Source organism: Brienomyrus brachyistius, chromosome 1, assembly GCF_023856365.1.
Source record: "Brienomyrus brachyistius isolate T26 chromosome 1, BBRACH_0.4, whole genome shotgun sequence".
NCBI classification, from domain to species: domain Eukaryota; kingdom Metazoa; phylum Chordata; class Actinopteri; order Osteoglossiformes; family Mormyridae; genus Brienomyrus; species Brienomyrus brachyistius.
In genome coordinates this window covers 27,300,939-27,320,984 of record NC_064533.1, presented here as the reverse complement: position 1 = coordinate 27,320,984, position 20,046 = coordinate 27,300,939, and the positions used below count along the sequence as shown (strand labels likewise).

General features: G+C 40.2%; 1 protein-coding gene across 1 annotated transcript in view; it reads left to right on the top strand.

Moving 5' to 3' along the window:
* Positions 1–20,046, top strand: part of rnf220b (ring finger protein 220b) — a 100,446-nt gene that overhangs the window by 54,769 nt on the left and 25,631 nt on the right. The window contains exons 3-5 of the mRNA XM_049016497.1: positions 15,610–15,739; positions 19,165–19,210; positions 19,430–19,522. Of these exons, the coding sequence (XP_048872454.1) occupies positions 15,610–15,739; positions 19,165–19,210; positions 19,430–19,522 (269 nt within the window). The remainder of the gene's footprint in view (positions 1–15,609; positions 15,740–19,164; positions 19,211–19,429; positions 19,523–20,046) is intronic.

Genomic DNA, 20,046 nt, shown 5'->3' with positions numbered 1-20,046 from the left:
GGATGCTTTTCTAGCTATTCTGTACGATGTCCCACTTACAGTATGCTACGCACTCATTGGCCACTTTTCCTGCATTCTCTGGTCGACTGGTGGAATGGTTGGCTCTGGGATCTGTGGCTCTGAGGCTAGGGATAGGGATCTGTGCCAGCATGTGGAAGGTTGCTGGTTCAAGTCCCGTGCGTGTGGTTCTTCAATACAGAGTTGCTACAAGAAGGGATTCTAGTAATATTTTATTTGGGCTGCCCAAATACTTTAAACAACATATGGGCAAAATGAAATCGAACAAGGCTACCACCTTGTTTGTTCTATGTCATGCCACAGCCTTAGAGGGCATAGAATGTTTTTGATGTAGCAGTCCTTCATACAGAGAGTAAACAAACAGTGCTGCGAGTGTATGAGCCATTTATTAAAGGAGATGACAGCTCCTTTAAAATGGAAGTTGGTCTCTTTATTAACAGACACTATTTGTTTAACACAGAGAACCCAACAATTTACGTGGCACTCATGCTTACACTCTAATGAAACACACGCACTCCTTGGCAAATATTAAATGGTTATGATATTTACTACAAACAGAAATACACAAAAACACTATCAATTAACGCAATTTAAAGATTCCTGCGGTGCAGAGCAAAGCATGACAGTAATTGCATAATTACTCCTGCTGACAAACCACATGGCATCATGTTCATGCTAATGGCGTCATGCTAATCGAGGACAGAGGGTCGGATCAGAACAAACGAAAAAGTTTGTCTTGGGGACCATGCTCGGTGATTACACATCATATAATGTTGTACTGCTAAAACGACGTTGATTCCCTCAATTTTATATGAAGCTAAAAATACCTTTGCACCTTATACATTATATGGACAAAAGTATTGAGAGACAACTCTTACTCATTGAATTTGGTGTTTCATTCAGACCCATTGCCACAGGTATATAAAATCAAGCAAGTAGCCATGCGGTTAGGTTTATGAATATTTGTGAAAGAATGGGTTGTTCTGAAGAACTCAGTGAATTCAAGAGTGTTACCGTCATAGGGTACTACCTTTACAATAAGGCAGTTTGTGAAATTCCTTCTCTGCTAGATATTCCACGGTCAACTGTAAGTAATATTACTGCAAAGTGGAAGCGTTTAGGAACAACAGAAATTCAGCCACGAAGTGGAAGACCACATAAAGTAACAGAGCAGGGTCACCAAGTGCTGAGGTGCGTAAGGTATAAAAGTTGGAAATGCTTTTTTGACTCAATAACTGCAGAGCTCCAAACTTCCTCTGGAATTAACCCCAGCACAAAAACTGTGCAGTGGGAGCTTCATGGAATGGATTTCCTTGGCCAAGCAGCTGTATGCAAGCCTCACATCACTAACCCCAATACCAAGCATCAGATGGAATGATGTAAAGCACGCCCTGGCTAGGCTCTGGAGCAGTGGAAACGTGTTCTGTGGAATGATGAATTGCAGTTCTGTCTGCCAGTCTGATGGATGTGGATGGGTTTGGCGGATTCCAGGAGAACGTCACCTGCCTGACTGCATTGTGCCAACTGTAAAGTTAGGTGGAGAAGGGATATTGGTATGGGGTTGTTTTACAGGGGCTGGGTTAGGCCCCTTAGTTCCAGTGAAGGGCACTGTTAATGCTTCAGCAAACCAAGATATTTTCTACAATTCTATGCTTCCAACTCTGTGGGAACAGTTTGGGGAAGGTCCTCTTCTCTTCTACCAAGACTGTGCCACAGTGCACAAAGCAAGGTCCATAAAGACATGGCTGGGTTAGTTTGGTGTGAAAGTACTTGACTGGTCTGTACAGAGCCCTCACCTGAACCCCTTTGAACACCTTTGGAATGAACTAGAAGGGACAAGTTTCAGGCTATGAAGACACCCCTGTTCGCACAGCTGCTCTTATTGCATTTGGTCATCATCTGTGGTACTTAGGGGAGGTTTTGGTCACTCTAGTGTTCTTTGACCCTTCTGTTATGGATGCAGAGAAAATGTGGGGACCTGAAAATGATCTCTGGAGTGGTTCGTTTGTGGTGTGAATGTGATCCAACCTCAATCCAACCCAACTTCCAGGTGTAGTTTGAGCTAAACAGGTCCTGTAACCAGGTGTGCTTTGCATTCTGGGATGCCAGACAGTACTCAAAGCAGTAGCAGCAGCGAGGCAGAGAAGGAGAAATGAAGCGAGGTCTTACTTGGTCTGGCAGCGAGGTACGTTGCCTTCTTGAAATCTGGGCAGATGACTACAGTACATCTGTCTGCTCCTAAAAATAATTAATGGAAACTCTGAAGTTTTCAAAATGTTCAGTCAACGGCGTAGGAGAAAGGATTTAACCTGTCAGCGAGAAAGTAAAAAAACTGAGGCAACAATACATAAATGTTCAACTGTGCATAGCCCAGGACACAGGATCTTCTCATGAGAACAAGCAGTTAAACAGGATATGGGGAAGAGAAGAAGAAGAAAAGGGGATTTTTGCAGTATATTCGTGATATACTGTACATGGGAGAGGCAGACATACAAAAATAACCACTTTGCTCTCTAACCAGAAACAAATAAAGCAGAATAATGTTGAGAGTTATACCATTGGTGCCTGTCTGTCTCTCCCTGACAAACCAAAGGCTGTCGTTATACCCTTAACAATTGATTACTGATGACTAGAGAGGCTTCTCCCCCAGACTCAACTCCTCCAAATCATCTTTGTCTTCCCTGTGTCTCACAGCACAAAACATACTGCTGATTTATGCTACTGAGCATGCATAGTGACACAGGGATCTCTGTTGACATTTTTACAGCTCAGTTGCCATCCGTGATTGGTTTCTAGTCTTCAATGAACGTGCGAGCAGCATCCACCTATTTACAAGCCTGCAGCAAACGTAAATAACTGGAGTAAGGCTGTACTTACCTGGTAATACTAATGGTGTCTGTCTATGCTTCTAACCTCAGTCATTCCATTTCATTTACTGTATTTTTTACTGAGCGTACGCAATTCAAACTACAGCCTGTTCTTCTAATAAGGGTGCGTATTTGAGATTATAGGAACAATCCTTGATTCATCTACGAATGGTTCAGCAGTCAGACCCAACCAATGTCCTCCAGTCCTCAGTCCGATGGAAAAAATTTTTTCCCCTTAACATTGTAAGTGAAAATGTATTATTTACCAAAGGTTTGGCTACAGCACCCCAATCATGAATATTGACCCGGTGGAGCTCCCGATTAATAGTTTTGGTGAAACAGGAGAGTTGAGGCTCACAACATGTTGTGAAACTGCCTGTTTCCATCTAGCCAAATGGTACTGTACAGTACATGACCTTCTGATCACATGCACAGCATGCGAACCCACTCAGCCACAATCCTGACTCTTTACATGAACAGTTAGCCCACTAAACATTGATATCAAAGATAAGGAACAGAATGGCTTTCAGTTGTGGCACAGAACATTAGTCCACTTTATTGCTCTTGTCCTTCTGGCTACATTTCAAAAAGTCAGTAGTCCTGAACCATCTCCCTTCAAACCATAAGAATGAGAAAACTACCTGATAGTGAAGTGGCTGATTCTTTGCTCTTCCCCCGTATTTCATTTGATTCCTGAGATGTGCCATGTTGCTCAGTAAGCCACAATTGGCTTGTCTAAGACTGGAGGCTTAAGTGTTATGGTGTTGGTGGCATAAATTCGCCAGGGCTGACCGATGAACAGGACCAGGAAGTAGAAAATTCCCAAATCTACTTAAGAGAGAGATTTTGTGTGATACTCAGGAGATGGGCTTTGCGCAGAAGGGTCCTGACATGCTGTAGCAAAAATACACCATGTTTTACAAAGTGTTTCACAGAGTGAGTTAGCAGTGAAGATTTGGTTTCCTAATTTATATTCAATAAGCATAATTATTTGGGAAAATTATTGCTTTTATCAATCCATCCATCCCATACAGAGTCGCTGCAGAAAGGGATTCTAGTGATACTGTATATTATTTGAGCTGCCCATATATTTCAAACGATATCTGGACAAAATGAAGTCGAACAAGGCTGCCACCTTGGTTATTCTACATTACCTCACAACCCTAGAGGGCACAGAGTGTTTTTGATGCAGCAGGCCCGCATACAGAGCGCAAACGAACATTGCGGCTAGTGTGTGAACCATTTTAATGAAGGAGATGACAGCCCTTTTAAAATGGAAGTTGCTCTCTTTATTAACAGCCACTGTTTAATACTAACAGCAGCACAGACGGAGAGGCCAACAATTTACATGGCACTCATGGTTACAGTCTAACGAAACACATGCACTCCTTGGCAAACATTAAATGGTTCCGATATTCACTGCAAACTAGAAAACCACATAAAGTAACAGTGTGGAGTCTGAGGGGATAGTGCATAAAACTTGCCAGTGCTCTGTTGACTCCATAAGCTGTATTTTGACGATCTAACACAAAGCGTAAAGTGCAAAGCGGAACTGACAGCTATGGGCGTGTCCAAATCCATTTAGCTATTTTAGCGGTGGAAAAACCAGAGTTCGCGCCAGCGCAAGGCGGAAAAAGGGTTTTCCTAACGCACTTAATTATCCAGAGGTGTGTTTTGGGCGTATCATGCAATAAACCAATCGGAATGGTGCGTCACCTCACCTATAAAATACAGCGGCGCATGATCTATTTTGGATTGCTATTACAATGGCACCTTTGGTTGTCGAACAGGATCGAGGAAATGGACATGCTCGTGTGCGTAGTGAAAATGTGTGAGTATATCATCTATGGGAGTAGCACTGTTCCACATAAGCTTTTCAAGGTTATGCAGGTCTGGGTTGAGGTAGTAGCGAATGTGTCCTCATTTTCTGTCAGATCATCCAATTAAGTGCCGACAGCAGTATAATCATGTCAGAAGACAGGAAAACGGAATCGCCAGCATCAATAGACATTTAACCGTAAGAGGTAGCGTATCAGACCTGAGTAAAAGTAAAGGGGCAGTTGCTAGTGGTGAGGACATGCTTAGAAAAAAGTAGTCGGCCGAGCTGAAAACTAACGCCATGGAGTTAGCTACTGGCCAAGGTGGGGACCTTGCCTGTGCTACTTTACTCGACGTCGCAGAACCATCGTCCACCTGACGAAGTGGGACGTGAAAAGATCAGCTGGAATCGACTCCTGAAACTGAGTGACACGCTGCTGGACACCGTCCGTCCCGCTTTAATCCTTCGGCGACGAGGTATTGAAGTCTGTATTCTTTTCTTTGGCTCACTTGAGCGAAGCGGCTGTGTTAGTTTGTGGCCTCCAAGATCACAAGCAACGAACAGGCCTGCAGCATAGAATTTTGGTTACTGCTTCGAAATTCACCATCGAGCTTATTGTGAATGTGCAGTGCTGTAGAATCCATTTTGGTAATCTGGATTAAATGTGTGTACAAGGTACTGAGTTTTAAGTTAACAGACAAATGTGAGGACGCCAACGGTATTTTGTTTAACCATCATTTATTCATTTTCATTATTCACAATTGTTTAAGTAAAGTATTGTTGAGTTTACTGTACGTTATTGTTAGTTTAGCATCAGTTTGTTCTGAGTGTATTCGTTTGCAATACATGTATATGTATGGGTATACATATAACTATTCCCCAATGGCTATAATTAGTAAATCTGGGTAAGACATTTAGGTAAAGGAACTCAGGGGGCACCCTTTTTGAGATTCATGGGAAGCCTGGCACACATGGGAAGGAAGAGGGGTGCTACATACGCAACATACAGTATGCCATAGAGAATGCCACAGCCTTCTCATATGGGGCGCCAAGTGTCAATCACTCATTTTCATGCATAAAATACATTATGTGCCACAAAAAGCATTATTTAATGACAATGCAAAAATGGATTACTCTATTTCCAACAAAGCATAAAGAAATCAAAAGGAATGTTTCATTCATGGAGTGACAAATCATGCTTCTCTGTCTGGCAGTCTGATGGACAAGTCCAGGTTTGGTGGATGCCAGGAGAACATTACCTGTCAGACTGCAATGTGCGAGCTGTAAAGTTTTGTGTGAAAGGATACTTGTATGGTGTTGTGTTCCAGGGTTTGGGCTAGGCCCCTTAGTTCCAGTGAAGGGAACTCTTAATACTTAAGCATACAAAGACATTTTGGACAATTCTGTTTCGTACTTTGTGGGAAGAGTTTGGGGAAGGCCCTTTTCTGTTCTAGCATGACTGTGCCCCAGTGCACAAAGCAAGGCCTAAAAAGACATGGTTGGGTGAGTTTGGTGTGGAAGAATTTAACTGGCTGGAAGAGTGGCAGCTGTTATAGCTGCAAAGGGGGGACCGACTCTATATTGATGCCTATGGATTTAGAGTGGGATGTCATAAAGGTTCCTGTAGGTGTAATGGCCAGGTGTCCCAATACTTTTCTCCATATAGTGTACTCTGGGTTGTTTTTTTAAGTACATGTTGACAAACTCCCCTTGATTCCATTCGGAGCAGTAGATGTCAGCAGAATAGTGAGACAGCTGTGGCCAGCTGTAGGTGTGATGTGGTGTCAAGCAGGAACCTACTGTTTGTCTGCAAAGTGCCAAGTCACACTCCTGAGTTTATACTGAGGAGTATATAGCACAATGTCCTCTGTGCTAGACCTTGTGACTTTATGCAATTTATATATTTGAGAATGAGAGATGTCATAAAGACCAGCTTTGTCAGACAATACAATATGAGCTTTGGAGCAAATCTTTTTGACCACAACAGGAGACTAAACAGATTTGAATATGTGGCATAAAATTTATGCTTAACACTTAACATCTCCAATATAATTGTTTTTCTGTTAGAAGCAGATGATCAAGGCACAGTAGGTAATTAATAGCTAATATGTAATATAGCTTTTAGGTTCAATCCATTACCCCATTTATGTAATTGGCATTTTACTTTCCCGTTAAACATCTTTCACCAACATTTACATCTTACTTGTAATTGTAGTCTTCATGCAAACATTGAGTATGAAACTAATAATGAAAAAAGTTTTCATCTTAGTTTTACTAATTTTAAATTTCCTTTAGTCTGCCTGTCTGAATAAATTGCCACATCTAATACTATATTATGTACATCTCATAGTTTGGAAAAATATTAATGCAAACAACCTACTTCAGAATAAGCCAAAACAAGATGGGACCTGATCTACGTGTCTGTAATAGTCTTTGAGGGCTCATTTATGACCCCCTTTTGGATATTAATGACCAAGCCACCTCTCAGGGTTAGGAAGATCACTGTGATTTATTCATGACCATCTTTAGGGGTGTTATTTTATACACATATAAGAGATCACTTGCTGAACCGGTCATTTATATTCAATAGCTCAGTGACCAGAGACAAAAAGACAATAATCATGGATTTAAATCGGCATCACTCCCTGCAACCTCACTATAGGGTAATGATAAAATCCCCACCCTGTATCTGCATTATGTTCCTATTATCCCTGTTTCGTCATATTATATTCATCAATATTTAAGTAGGACTATGTTAGCATTCTGACCAAACTCTGCATCATTGAATTATTGAGGATAATAGGGTGTTGTGGTGAGGCAGATAGCTGTCATTGCATTAAATTCCAGCCCAAAGCCCTGGTAGCGAGGGAGTAAGAGTGACATACATGCTGTCTTGTGGATTCAACCTCATTTCCTGGGTCAGTGCCTGGGTAATGGTCTATTAATTTGCTTCATTCCTCCCCGTGAGGCAAACCATTTCCAACCCTACTTCACAGCAAACTGTCAACAGAGTGATTGATTGGACAAACAACTGTCGCCGCTGTGCTCTTACATCCAGCCACACTCATATATTAGAAGAACATGCATGTTCAGACGCATTCAGACACATAAATCTATTCACTTCCATCCTGGAATTAATGACAGATTAAGCTCCTCTCATTCACTTCCTTGTCTCATAATGAATCTTTTTGCCCTAGAGCTACAGCTGAATAATTAAAATAATCAAACTTGCAAACATGTTTAATTTACTGAAAAGTTTATTTATTGTGTAAAATATTCTGTAAAACATCCATGTATCTCCAATACCCTTTTATCCAAGGCACAAAAGCCTGGAGTCTAATGCAGGAAACAAGGAATAGAAGACAGGGGATGCCCTGGTAGGGATGACAGTCTATCACAGGGCACACATTCCCACATGCATGGGCCTACTTATAGATAAAGTTAAAGACCATGCTCACAGCCACAGGGGAAACCAGAATATCCAGAGAAATATAAACACAGCAAGGAACATCTCTGGAAGCCTACAGGAAGCTACTGTGCTACCCAAAGATCCTTCATACTATCAATCTTAAAAAGCAAAACATTATATTACATCCTTTATTTGTACTAGCATTACTATTTAAGATACCCTTTTCTGGAGAACAGATCATAGACAGAGACTGTGCCGTAGCCTGACAAAAAAATTGATATTTAGACATAACATTGAAATTATATGCACTGATTCCATTGTATTGCCCAGACGGGGATACAAATGGTTTTATGACTGGTCTGCCAAAACCGTAGGTGCTTTCTCATAAGTATGATAACACAAAAAGGGGTAGCACATGAAAGAAGAGTCACAAACATGGGTCTGGTGAACCGGAGTACATTGAAATAAGTCACACAAACTAATAAAGATTTTTGAGAGTTGGGAAGAGTGTGTAGGCGGGGTACAGATTGTACTTTATTGGTGCGTAGAAATAAATGAATCGATCTATTTTAGCAAATAACTTTTCTGTACCTTGTAAAACTGATATTTATTCATGTTAATTTGGCTTGGTTGTCGTAAATGTTGACATGCATTTTACTGGTAAAATCTTGCAGTCTGACTGGTCGGGGAAATACCTTTTGATTCGCGGTGTGATTATAGGAAGTGCTTCTCCCTAGTTATCTTAGAATCAAAGTCATCTGGGAATCACATTCATGGAGCAAATGCCTTTAGAAATATCCCATTTTCATATGACAGCCACAGACATTTTGGTTGGATGAGAATATTTTGGTGCTTTGAGGTGTTTGCCCTTCATAACTCAGTAGTCTCTCAATGCATCAAGGATGGTAATTATTTAATTAGAACCATTCTTGGTCAATTATCTTTGGATTGGCCAGGCGTTCTGTGTGCTCAGTCAGTCTCAATAGGGCCTCTCTTCATGAGTCATTTAGGACACTGAGTTTCAAAGACAATGTGTGTCTGCCCTTGCTACCTTTCTTAAGGCCCATTACTCTAATGTTCTCTCTGTGGTTTCTGCTCCTTTATGGTTTTGTCATTATCTGTCTTTTTAGCCTCAGCTACATTGGCAGACCCAGGTATTGTCAACAATAAACACATCTGTAGTCCTCCCATCCGACTTCCAAACATTTATTATTGCTCTGTATTCCATTTGATATACATGAAGCCATCAAGCATATTGTATGTATGAGTCATAGAACTCTTATTTCTGGAAAACTGTTACCAGTAATCAACAAAAATGGGACATGTACAAGCTTCACGGGGCACAAATAATCTATTATATGGTTACTTATGTATTAATTAACCAAAAACTAAATCTTAGTTGCTGATCTCACATAAATTTATCATCAATAAATCATAATGCATGTTTTGTCTCAAGCAGGTACGATGTTTCTTACTATATTTGCTAATTCTGCAAACCTTTGTGAACTACTGAAGGAACTACTAAGGAACAAGTAATGAATAACACAAGGGAAATACTGATCTCATTTTTGTTCATCATTAATGAATCATAATGGATCTTTTTTCTCAACTATCAACTATATTTGTTAATGATTTATTCGTAATTTGTACTTCAGTAGTAATTGAGGATTTATGCCCCATCAAGTAGTGTTACAGTACCATAAAGGAATAGATTATTAACTAGCTAGTATGTGGAAATGTTCCCATAGGAAGACACATTCTTATGTCGTCATATAAATATGTAGGAACATACATTTTAAATATTGTGCGGAAAACAATGACTTGTAATAGTACTTTAAAAAAACGGTTCAATGCAATATAGCTTAGTGACAGTAGCTTTGCTTCTCTTGACAGAGCACTAATTAAAGAAATATGAGTGATTTCTTAAACTGTTGACAAGGATTTTGTTTAATTTCCCACCTCTATGTAACTTATACCATTTTCCCAGTGATATACAGGCTAATATGTAAACATCTTCTTTTGATATCCCATTAAGTACATTTTCAGCTCGATTTCAGCAGTTTAAGAACAGTGTATAAAATAATATACCACTGTTGCATCTACTTCCCAGAGAGTGAAGGTGCTTGTATGTGTTCCCTGCCGTCTGAATTAAGTGGCTGTTCTGCCATTGTTCTCTGGAATGGCTGCTGGGCACCCTAACGGAGAAGTGAACATCATTTTGCTGAACATGGATGCACAGCTGAGCCAGCAGCTCAGTTTCTCCAGGCCCTGCATTCTCCACCCAGCAGTTGTTTGGGAGTTAATGATTAGGAGTAGAGGAGACAGATCTGAGAAACCTGTATTTGTGGTAGTCGTTTATTTCATAAATGCAAAATGTATTTAAAAAAAAAACTGAAATATAATATGTGCTATTAAAGCTGCCTGTCCTTTGTGTAGTGGTAATTTACAGCCATATCCCAGCTTTCAAAAAGAATTCCTGAAAAGGAAGAACACAGGAAAAGGGAAGAAAAAAAACCAGCAGCACCTTGACTGCTCACTGAGTGATTATAAACTGTTCTTCTGTCCCCCGATTGGTGATTGGGATGTATTTATCATAAATTTTAAAGTGGCTAAATTGCATGTGATGTGTGCTCCCAGTGCCGTGTTCCCATAGATGCTGGTATTACCGTTATAGTATCTTTTTGGTACCACGCAACTGATATTTAGAGGAGTGAAAATAATAAGGAACTTGCCACTTAAATCACTACTCCGATAATTAAGAGTTGAAACACAGGATATATGTTTGAAATTAGCAGTCATGATGCCATCCTTTTGGTTTATTAAAAATCGGTGAATATTGCACTAGCCCATTCAGGTGGTTAGTGTCTATTTCTTTATCATGTTTTCAAAATATATTTCATTTTTGTGCCAGTCATGTTGCATTGTTAGTGCCCTTCTAACAGTCCCTGATTGTATTTTTCCTGTTCCTTCAGCTTAAACAGACACCTCAGGTTTAGTCAGCAGGGTTTTAGCGAATGGGCCTCCCACATTAATCATCTTTAACGCACTGACAAGCTCCATGCACATAAAGCCCTCTTACCTGCCTCTGGGGACTCTAAGACAGGCATTTATCTCCCTGTCTCGATATCCCCATCATCTACAACCCACTGAGGTGGGAGATCACCTTGTAGATTAAGGTGAATGGACACATGCAGGAGGAGGGAGAGAATGAAAATGAAAGAGAGGAGCTGCTAGCACGATTTTGTGTTAAAGCAGGGAAGTAAGGATTCTGTGGCTAAATATTCTGATGTAAATGTTATGACATCACAAAGTGATATATCCTATAGGGTTATAGGGAAGCAACTTACAACAAGACAACTTAACATTTCTGCACATTAATTCACATTCTATTTTTATTTTATATTATAATGTTCCCCTGAGAATGTATATCCAGTGGAAGTGATATTAATTAAAACCTGATATTAAAATACATGGATTTCAGTTGTTTAGTTGCTTCAAAGCTTTGTAATTCTCCATTTTTCAATTTTCTCCTTTTTTTTTGGCATCGGGGCAACTTGAAGATTTGACCCTTATTCTGTGCCTAAAGCCACATGTCATGGTTTTGGGAAGGATGGAGGCAAAGGCAGGCATCAGGAAAGACGAAAGGGATTTTATTCTAACAAAAATACAATACAGTAAGCAAAAGGAAACTGACCGCGAGGGGTCAAAAGAAGGCGGGGAGAGCAGGGGAGAAACACAGTAATCGGAGGGGTAGAACAGACAGGCAGCAGGATCACACACGTAGCAATACAATGACCGGACTGGGGAGCTCAGGATGAGGAGGCACTATATACACCACAGATGAGGGAGCAGACAAGAGGCACCTGGGGATCATCCACACGAGGGCTGAAATGAGAAGCAGGGGTAAACAAGGACTGCAGGGAACACGGGGGAAAGAGGCATATGAGGTGTGACACCACACAAGATGTGACCCCCCCCCCCCCCCCCCCCCCCCATGTGTGCTGAGTGTGGCGGGGTTCACATCCTGTATTGCTTTACAGTAATTATTTTCCATGGGGGCAGAGATAAAACATAGGATCTAGAACCACCTATGGTTAGCGTGTAGTTCGTACACAAATGTTTCTATCTTTTTTCCGTTAGAGAGAATTTAGCTATTTGACTATATTGCCCTCTCTGTTCATCAGCTAACATGCAATTTGATAACGTTCAGTGGGAATTAATGAGTACAATAACGGTAAAGCAGGTACAGTATAGTAAGTACATTCCTTGAATTCACATTTTCTTTTTAAGAACATTTGTGTTTTTGATCCCTGTTTTTCTACAGTAAAAAGGGCACATTATTGTTCTTCCGGGACACACATGTAGCACCAAAATAACAATGTACAATGTGTTTTTCTTTCTTTTGTAGATTTGGCCACACAATTACACACATGCACAGCACACACACATGCAGAGCACGATGCATGAGTGCATGGGTCCCTAACACGCATGGAGGTGGCATGGCCCTGTCATCCATCACATGCCAGAGAGATCGGCCTTTCACATGATCTGTTTATTAGGGTGCACATCATATGCCCCACACAGGTGACAGTCCTGCCACGGGGCTGCATTAAAGGGACTTCAAAGGAAACATTTCTCCGTGCAGTTAGATGCCATCTCTCTCCTTTAGGGTTTAAGGTCAGGTATACTGCACAATATGACAAGGGAATGACCTACTGTAAGCAGAGCAAAAAGATCAACGTGGTCCAAATATCCTACGCATATAATATCCCACACATTTTGATTTGAATTGAATTTAATTGAATTACAGTGGAATTCTTGCACAGTTCCCTTGGTCAAGGTGCTTGAATGATGTATAAATAAGATGCCATAGCTAAATAATAATGGAACTGTATGTTTTAAACTAACTTGTAAATTGTGACATTTATTTTGCAATCTACATCTGAACATTCTGAGTTTGTTCTGTCAGATCAGTGGTCGGCAACCTTTTTAAAGCAAAGAACCATTTTATCGTAAATGTCTGACACACAATTTACAAAGAGCCGCAATGGATAGAGAAGACGGTCTATTTTAATGCAATATCAGTATATATGCATTTAATACAAAACCAAAACTTCAAGTACTTCAAGTAAAAATAAAGAAACTATTTCTGGGTGGGGAGGAGGGCTCTCAGTTATAAATCACTCAGATGCGTAACAGCGCAAAGGTGACTGATGGTGCGTTCGATTCTCTCCCCGAAGTCGTGAATTCCGAGGTGCGTGACATCACGTCCGACAAATCTCCCGTTCCAGCTACATATCTCGAAACACACATGACTTCCTCCATGAACACGCTATTGTGTGTTGTTGCTTTATATTTTAGCAGATTTGGAGCGAGATTCTTTTTTCAGAAAGACAAACAAGAAACATAAACAATTCGAACCACATTAAAAGCTTTGTAATATTTTAGTAGATCCATAGCGATATTCTTTTTTCAAGAGGCAAACAAACTACAATCAAACAAAAGACACCAGGATTTTCTGGTAAAAATCTGATATTGCATGCTAGGATACTGTTTACGGTCATGATATGGTATTCTGTACGGCATCAAAATCAGAAAAGTGGCACGTTAAGACGTTACAGAAGCGTGTGACGGACAGCCTCATTCACATATAGCTAAAGAAATAGCTAAATGAAAAAATAATCATTTTATGCCATAAATAAATTATATTTACGAAAGTATTATCATAATATATTAAGACATGAAAATGTGAACGTGTCTTTCGTTCTGCGAAGAGCCTCGTGCTCAAGGAGCCGCAAGTGGCTCGCGAGCTGCAAGTGGCTGACCCTTGTGTCACATCATATGAAAATATTTTCCCCAGACTATTGATTGTGAACAATGGAAGGATTTGGTGAATGAAAGCATCTAACACATCAGACATGATGGATGGTTAAGATGATAAAAACTGCCTGTCTGTATCCTCATTCTTTGTCTTTTTACCATGCATCTAAAGCCAAGCTGGAACAGCCTTTAACTGGCTGAGAGGTAATAGGCGATTGAATCTAAGTTTGGATAAGCAGATACAGATGGGTTGATCCAATAGATTTTAGCATGATCAAAAGCGGGATGTCGAATCAGCATTCATTATTACACTGTCATGTGGTCAACACAAACACTCACACAACCAATCAAATTTACTTCAGTCTTGCACTTTAAATACATTCTGTAAAAACCACATGTATTATCAGACCAACAGTTTAAACAATAAAACTTTAAACGGCATGAAACAATGCGCAATTACATTGCACACTTATACTACTCTGGATTTTTTTCCCATACTTGTCTCTGTTATATGAATATTACAGCAGTAGAGTAACATATGAGCATCCCTGTTCAAAGTGCATGTTTCAATACATCTCTAAAGCTGAAGATGACATCTTACCTGATTATTCTACCCAAAAAGAAATCATGGGCAGTAGCATGCAACATTTCAAAAGCAAGCATATTAGGGAAAGAGTGCAAAGTTTAATTCTTACTTGTTGTTTTTCAGGTGTAGACAGTATTAAATATAAAAATTAAATTCTTCCGAATCCATGTTAAAATGTTTCTTTTATCATATGTTATATTACCATGGTGTCAGTGAGGGGTTGTGGTTGAGGCATGTTTGATAAGAGTGTCATTAATGAAGATTCTAAGCTCAACTTTATGAAGCTCCTCAAGGAACAATGACTAAAATGATGTGGTCACCATGTGAGGGAAACTCATATTCTGTAGATGTGGTATCTGTGGAGATGAGCAGCTGCAAATCGGCTGACTACAAAAGGTTAATCTTAAGAGGTATCTGGTGCCATCAGGAAAAAATCTTTATGAACTTCACAGAGAGGGATATTTCCTGTACATAAACCCGTAAATACAGCTACACACTCCAGGACCCAGGCCTAGGAGAAGCACGGTTGATGTTATCTCCCTTCTGGGTGTAGGTGTGTGTCGCTGTAGAGATGCTGCTGGTAAGTTAGGCTTGGAATACCATACCCTGTGGCACCATAATGAGCAGTTTTTATAATGAATAACAGTATTTTACATACAAAATATTTCTGACACAATAAAAGCTCATCTCTCATGATAGTCTGACCTCCCATAGAGTCATAACGCACTCTCATGGGCAACAAATTGTAGAAATTGAACAATGATGTTTTTGTTTGGCAGTGTTTAGCCCAGTGGTTTAGGCTTCAGTGCCTGTGAATTGAAGGGTACCAAAAAGGGTTTGAAACCTGTCCTTCACAGAACATATCCATTAAGTCTTTGGGCAAGGCCCTTAACCCCTTGTAATGCTCCAAGGACACCAGGCAAATGGCTGACCCTGTGCTCAGACCCCAAGCTTCACTTTCAACCTGTATATTCTATATGTCAATAAAGAACATGCTTGTTGTGGATGGTGACTGCTATAGCTTAGTTTTGCCCTGTGTATGGATCACAAAACATGGTGACAATAACCCCTCCTCTTTATCTTCTCGTAGTCAAGAAGAAGGCTTCCCTTTATGACAACCAAGCACCTGTCTGCCCCATATGCCAAGTCATTCTCCGGCCCGGTGAGATGCAGGAGCACATGATACAGGAGATGGACCAGCTGAGCCACCTGCACTTCAGGTACTGAGTCACTTCACTTAGTGGCTAATGCTTCTAACCAGCTGTTGTTCTTACTGCAAACATTGCTGAGATTTAAAGACACGGCGCTGATGCATGTAATGCCAGTCATATGTATCATGTGCGTTTTAGTATGCAAATTAATCTAACATGCATGCACTTATGTTCCTGTAGCAGCTGAGCAGTTTCCCCCAGGGTAGTTATGCGCACATATGATGTAGTTCTATGTAAAGTACTGTAGGAAGGGTCAACCAGCCCACCTCAGCAACTGAACAAAACCAGTTTGAACTGATAGGTTATGCCCTCCTCTCCGTGATTTAGATAAATAAAGTGAGACTTAATGGCACAAAATTCTGCTTCTTTGGACACGCCAGGTTCATCATACTGCTGGTGGGACTTTGTCAGCAGCACTAAAGCTTAGTTGACTCCGTTAGAGCTGAGTGTTTATAATATGCTGTTTACCTCAATTGTATGTCACACTGAACACAACTGTTTGCTAAATAAAGCAAATTTAAATATAAATATTGAGAGGATGGACCTGTCAGGGGAATCTATGAATGCAAATTAATGCCAAGTAGAGTTGCGCAATATGACCTAAAATAATTATCATGGTATTTTTCACTTGACAGTGACGATATTATATCACGGTATTAGTCTGTTTTTTTCCAAGTACTTGGGAGAGTAGCATGTCCTGTTACTTTATGTAAATAATAATCTTAAAATTATAATGTATGTACATGGAATGTTTTTTAAGTGACGGAACTGCTTTGTCTCGTTTCCACCTTTTGCCATCTGGACACGACCACAAAGCTTCAATAATACTTAAGTTTGCTCCGTGTCAGATGATTTAAAACCGAACCAGTTCCAAATAACAGAGGTCCCCCCCAACTTTTTTTGGAACGAGAGTCTCCTGTCAACGTCCTGGCTGGTTCCGACATTCCACTCATGTCTTTTTTTTCTTTTTATTCCTCTTTCCTAACCTTCTTAACTTTATTAGCTAAGTGAATACTTTTCGCGTCACCATGCATTAATTGGGCAGTTGTGTCTTGTACCGCACACCTTGCATGAAGGCAGCTGTGTAAATATGCTGAAATGTTAGACTTTTTAATTTGCTACTATATATGTGTGTAACCAGGATATTTTTCAGTCATTGTGCATCATTACACAAAATCAGGTATTTTGAATTTGTTAATTATTTTCTCATGCCTGCCAGTGGTCTTCCCCCTCAAAAATCTATTGATTTAGTCCAGGGGTGTCAAATTCCAGTCCTGGGGGGCTGGAGCCCTGCACATTTTTGGGTTTCCCCTCATTTAACACACCTGATTCAACTCCTTGTGCTAAGTACAACGCTGCTCTTGAGCTGAATCATTTGTGGCGGAACAGGGAAAGAACTAAGCTACACAGGGCTCCGGCCCCCCAGGACTGCAGTTTGACACCCCAGTTCAGTCCATTCCTTTAAATGTGCTGACCACACCCTGCCTCGCCCCTTTTCCGTGTGTATGCTGTGCTGAGGAGAGTGTCTGTTTTTTCCGTGTCCTTCCTTCTATACCTTTCGATGCTGTGGTAAGGAGTCTAAGCCCGCCATTCTTCTCCTTGTCGGCATCTAATAACAGGAGTAACTCTGCAGTTATATCCAGTGTCAGAGTATGTGCAACAGAAAATTCACACAATGCACAAGTTGGTTATATATATTTGATATGGGCCAATCCATATTTTTTCATATCCAGTCCCGTTACACAACTGGCGATACCGATGCAGATTACGATACAAGGGTTCTTTTTTACTTTAGTATTTAAATATAATACATAAAGTATATACATATTATATGTTTATTAATATTTTTTAATATTAAGTAATTTATAAAGTAAATACAGATGGAAAAATGTATGTCAAAACAACTTTAATTAGGCTGCTACCAACATACTTAACATACTATTCCACCTCATTTGTACAACTTGTTTTAATATATATATATATATATATATATATATATATATATATATATATATATATATATATATATATATATATAAGAAAAAGAATTCAGACTACAACTAACGCGAAGCCTTGAAGAAAATAAAATGCTCTATTTTTTTTATGAATAGGCTGTTGACTTATCGTGGTGTTACCGGTGCACATCCATAATCACGCCATTAATGACTGAATATATGGCACCGGTGTCCCACCCACCCCTAAAATTCTTTTTTTGCTAGATGAGAGACATGGAGACTGAAGACCTTGTAAGCAGGGTCTGGAATCAGCTTTGAGTAGTACACAATACACACCTGACATGAGAAACTCATTCCACCTGGCTGTTTGAGAGCTGGAGTTTCAGGGTGAAGACTGTAACCAAAAGTGATATTATAAAGGCGTCCTGTCTGCACCTAAATCACCCAGACTACAGCAACAGTCATTTAAGGTCATGAGGCATGTTGGGATTGTAGATTCTGAAGTCCATCAAGCTGGACCAGTAGCAATGACCGATCGAGGCAATGAAGCATGTCGTGAATGTAGATTCATGTCCACTGAGCTGATATGAGCTTCAACCAGATCATTCCACATCAACCATCAATGAGATCTCGGTTTGGTGTATTTTATCACAGAGCAGTACATTCTTCCATAATAAGAGTGTAAAAATGTTCCCCATCTTAGATCACATGGATGTCAAAAGTCTCAACATGCTTATATTATTTCCATGAACCCAAAAATATACCATTTTGAAACAATTATATGGTATGTTCAATGTGTGTATAACTGCAATCGTCTTGCAGTGATATGAACCCAATGCTCAACTTCTTGTCCTTTTTCAGTGAGTTGCTGGATAGGTTTGGTTGTTTTAAATCAGCTACAAATTTATATAAGGAAAATAATGCATTTGTGAGCAGACCCACAGTTGCTGAGGAAGGCAGAACTCATAGCAAAGCCAATGAAATGCCCAGTTAGCAGCAGAGGTTCAGAATTTGCATGTCCTTTTTGGGACGGACAGGTTCAGCCCCATATCGATAAAAAAGCTGATACTGCAGCTAATCCACCACCTGGTTATTAGGACTGGCAGTGAAATCTGCAGTTTGAAGCAATTTCACCTTCAAGCTTGTCTCGCATAGCAGACATAGCTAGCTGGTATATAAGTAGAAATAATTATGTAATTTACATAATTATTGCTACATGTGACATCGCTGCTACCCATGATGTCCTTGCATCCAGCTCGCCGTTCTGCCTGTGTCATCATCCATGTCTGCCCCGCTGCCTTACTACTGGTTGCCTAGCGATTGAAGGGAGTGTCGGCACCGGCTTGTCATCACCTCCCTGCTCCCCGGTTGTGTCTCAAATGACTTGAACAGTGTGACTTGGCACTTAACCATCTCTCTGATTTAACTCTCCCTGCAACCATAAAAAAATTTTCTTTGTTTCTCCCTCCTTTTTTACAGTAAGCTTACAGCCAACAAGGACGGCGTGACTCGGGGCACACACAAGGTAATGAATGCACAAATGCAGTCAAAAGAAGAATTCATCTCTAGAACTTGCGGTCAAACTACAATAGTCATTCCTAATCCCTGTGTGTGTGTGTGTGTGTGTGTGTGTGTGTGTGTGTGTGTGTGTGTGTGTGTGCGTGTGTGTGTGTGTGTGTGTGTGTGTGTGTGTATACACACAAATATACAAATGACACTGTGTCCATCTTCAATTTGTCTGCAGTCTCTCGTTTTATCCGTTCATATCAAAAGTGAGGAGGAGCCTCCCTCATCACTGCACTGCTCTGAATACATTCACCAGTCTGACAGATACCAGGTATGTATACAAGTACCAACTAGACAAGGCTTCATTTGGTTCATTATAATGGCAAACAGGTACATGAGAGATTTAGATGAAAGAACAGGAGCAATTATTGGGCACCTTCATGATGTTGACAGGTAGGTGAACCAGACAGCAGAGATTGTCACCAGTCAAATCTCGAGTCTTTCTGCTCAAGTCCAAGCCACGTATCTTCACTTTATATTCTTTTAATGCAAGTGCATTTCTAGGTTTTCTTGAAAATTGTTTTAGTGAAGAAAATTAGAGTGCATACCTCCAACCTTTTAACAATGCTGCTTGATACTTTAACAATTAAGAAAATAACACAACCATTAAATTAAGGTAGTCTACTCAGGGCAAAAGTTCCATAACTATGGTGTGTCAGCAAACGGTTTTTTCGAAGTAGGATATAACATTAGCCTGCGTCCAATCCTTAGAGCTAAATGCACTACATAGCATACCTGTTAAATTGGCTAAAAACGGGCTGAATTCAGAAAGAAGAGTGAACAGTAGTAGTAGAA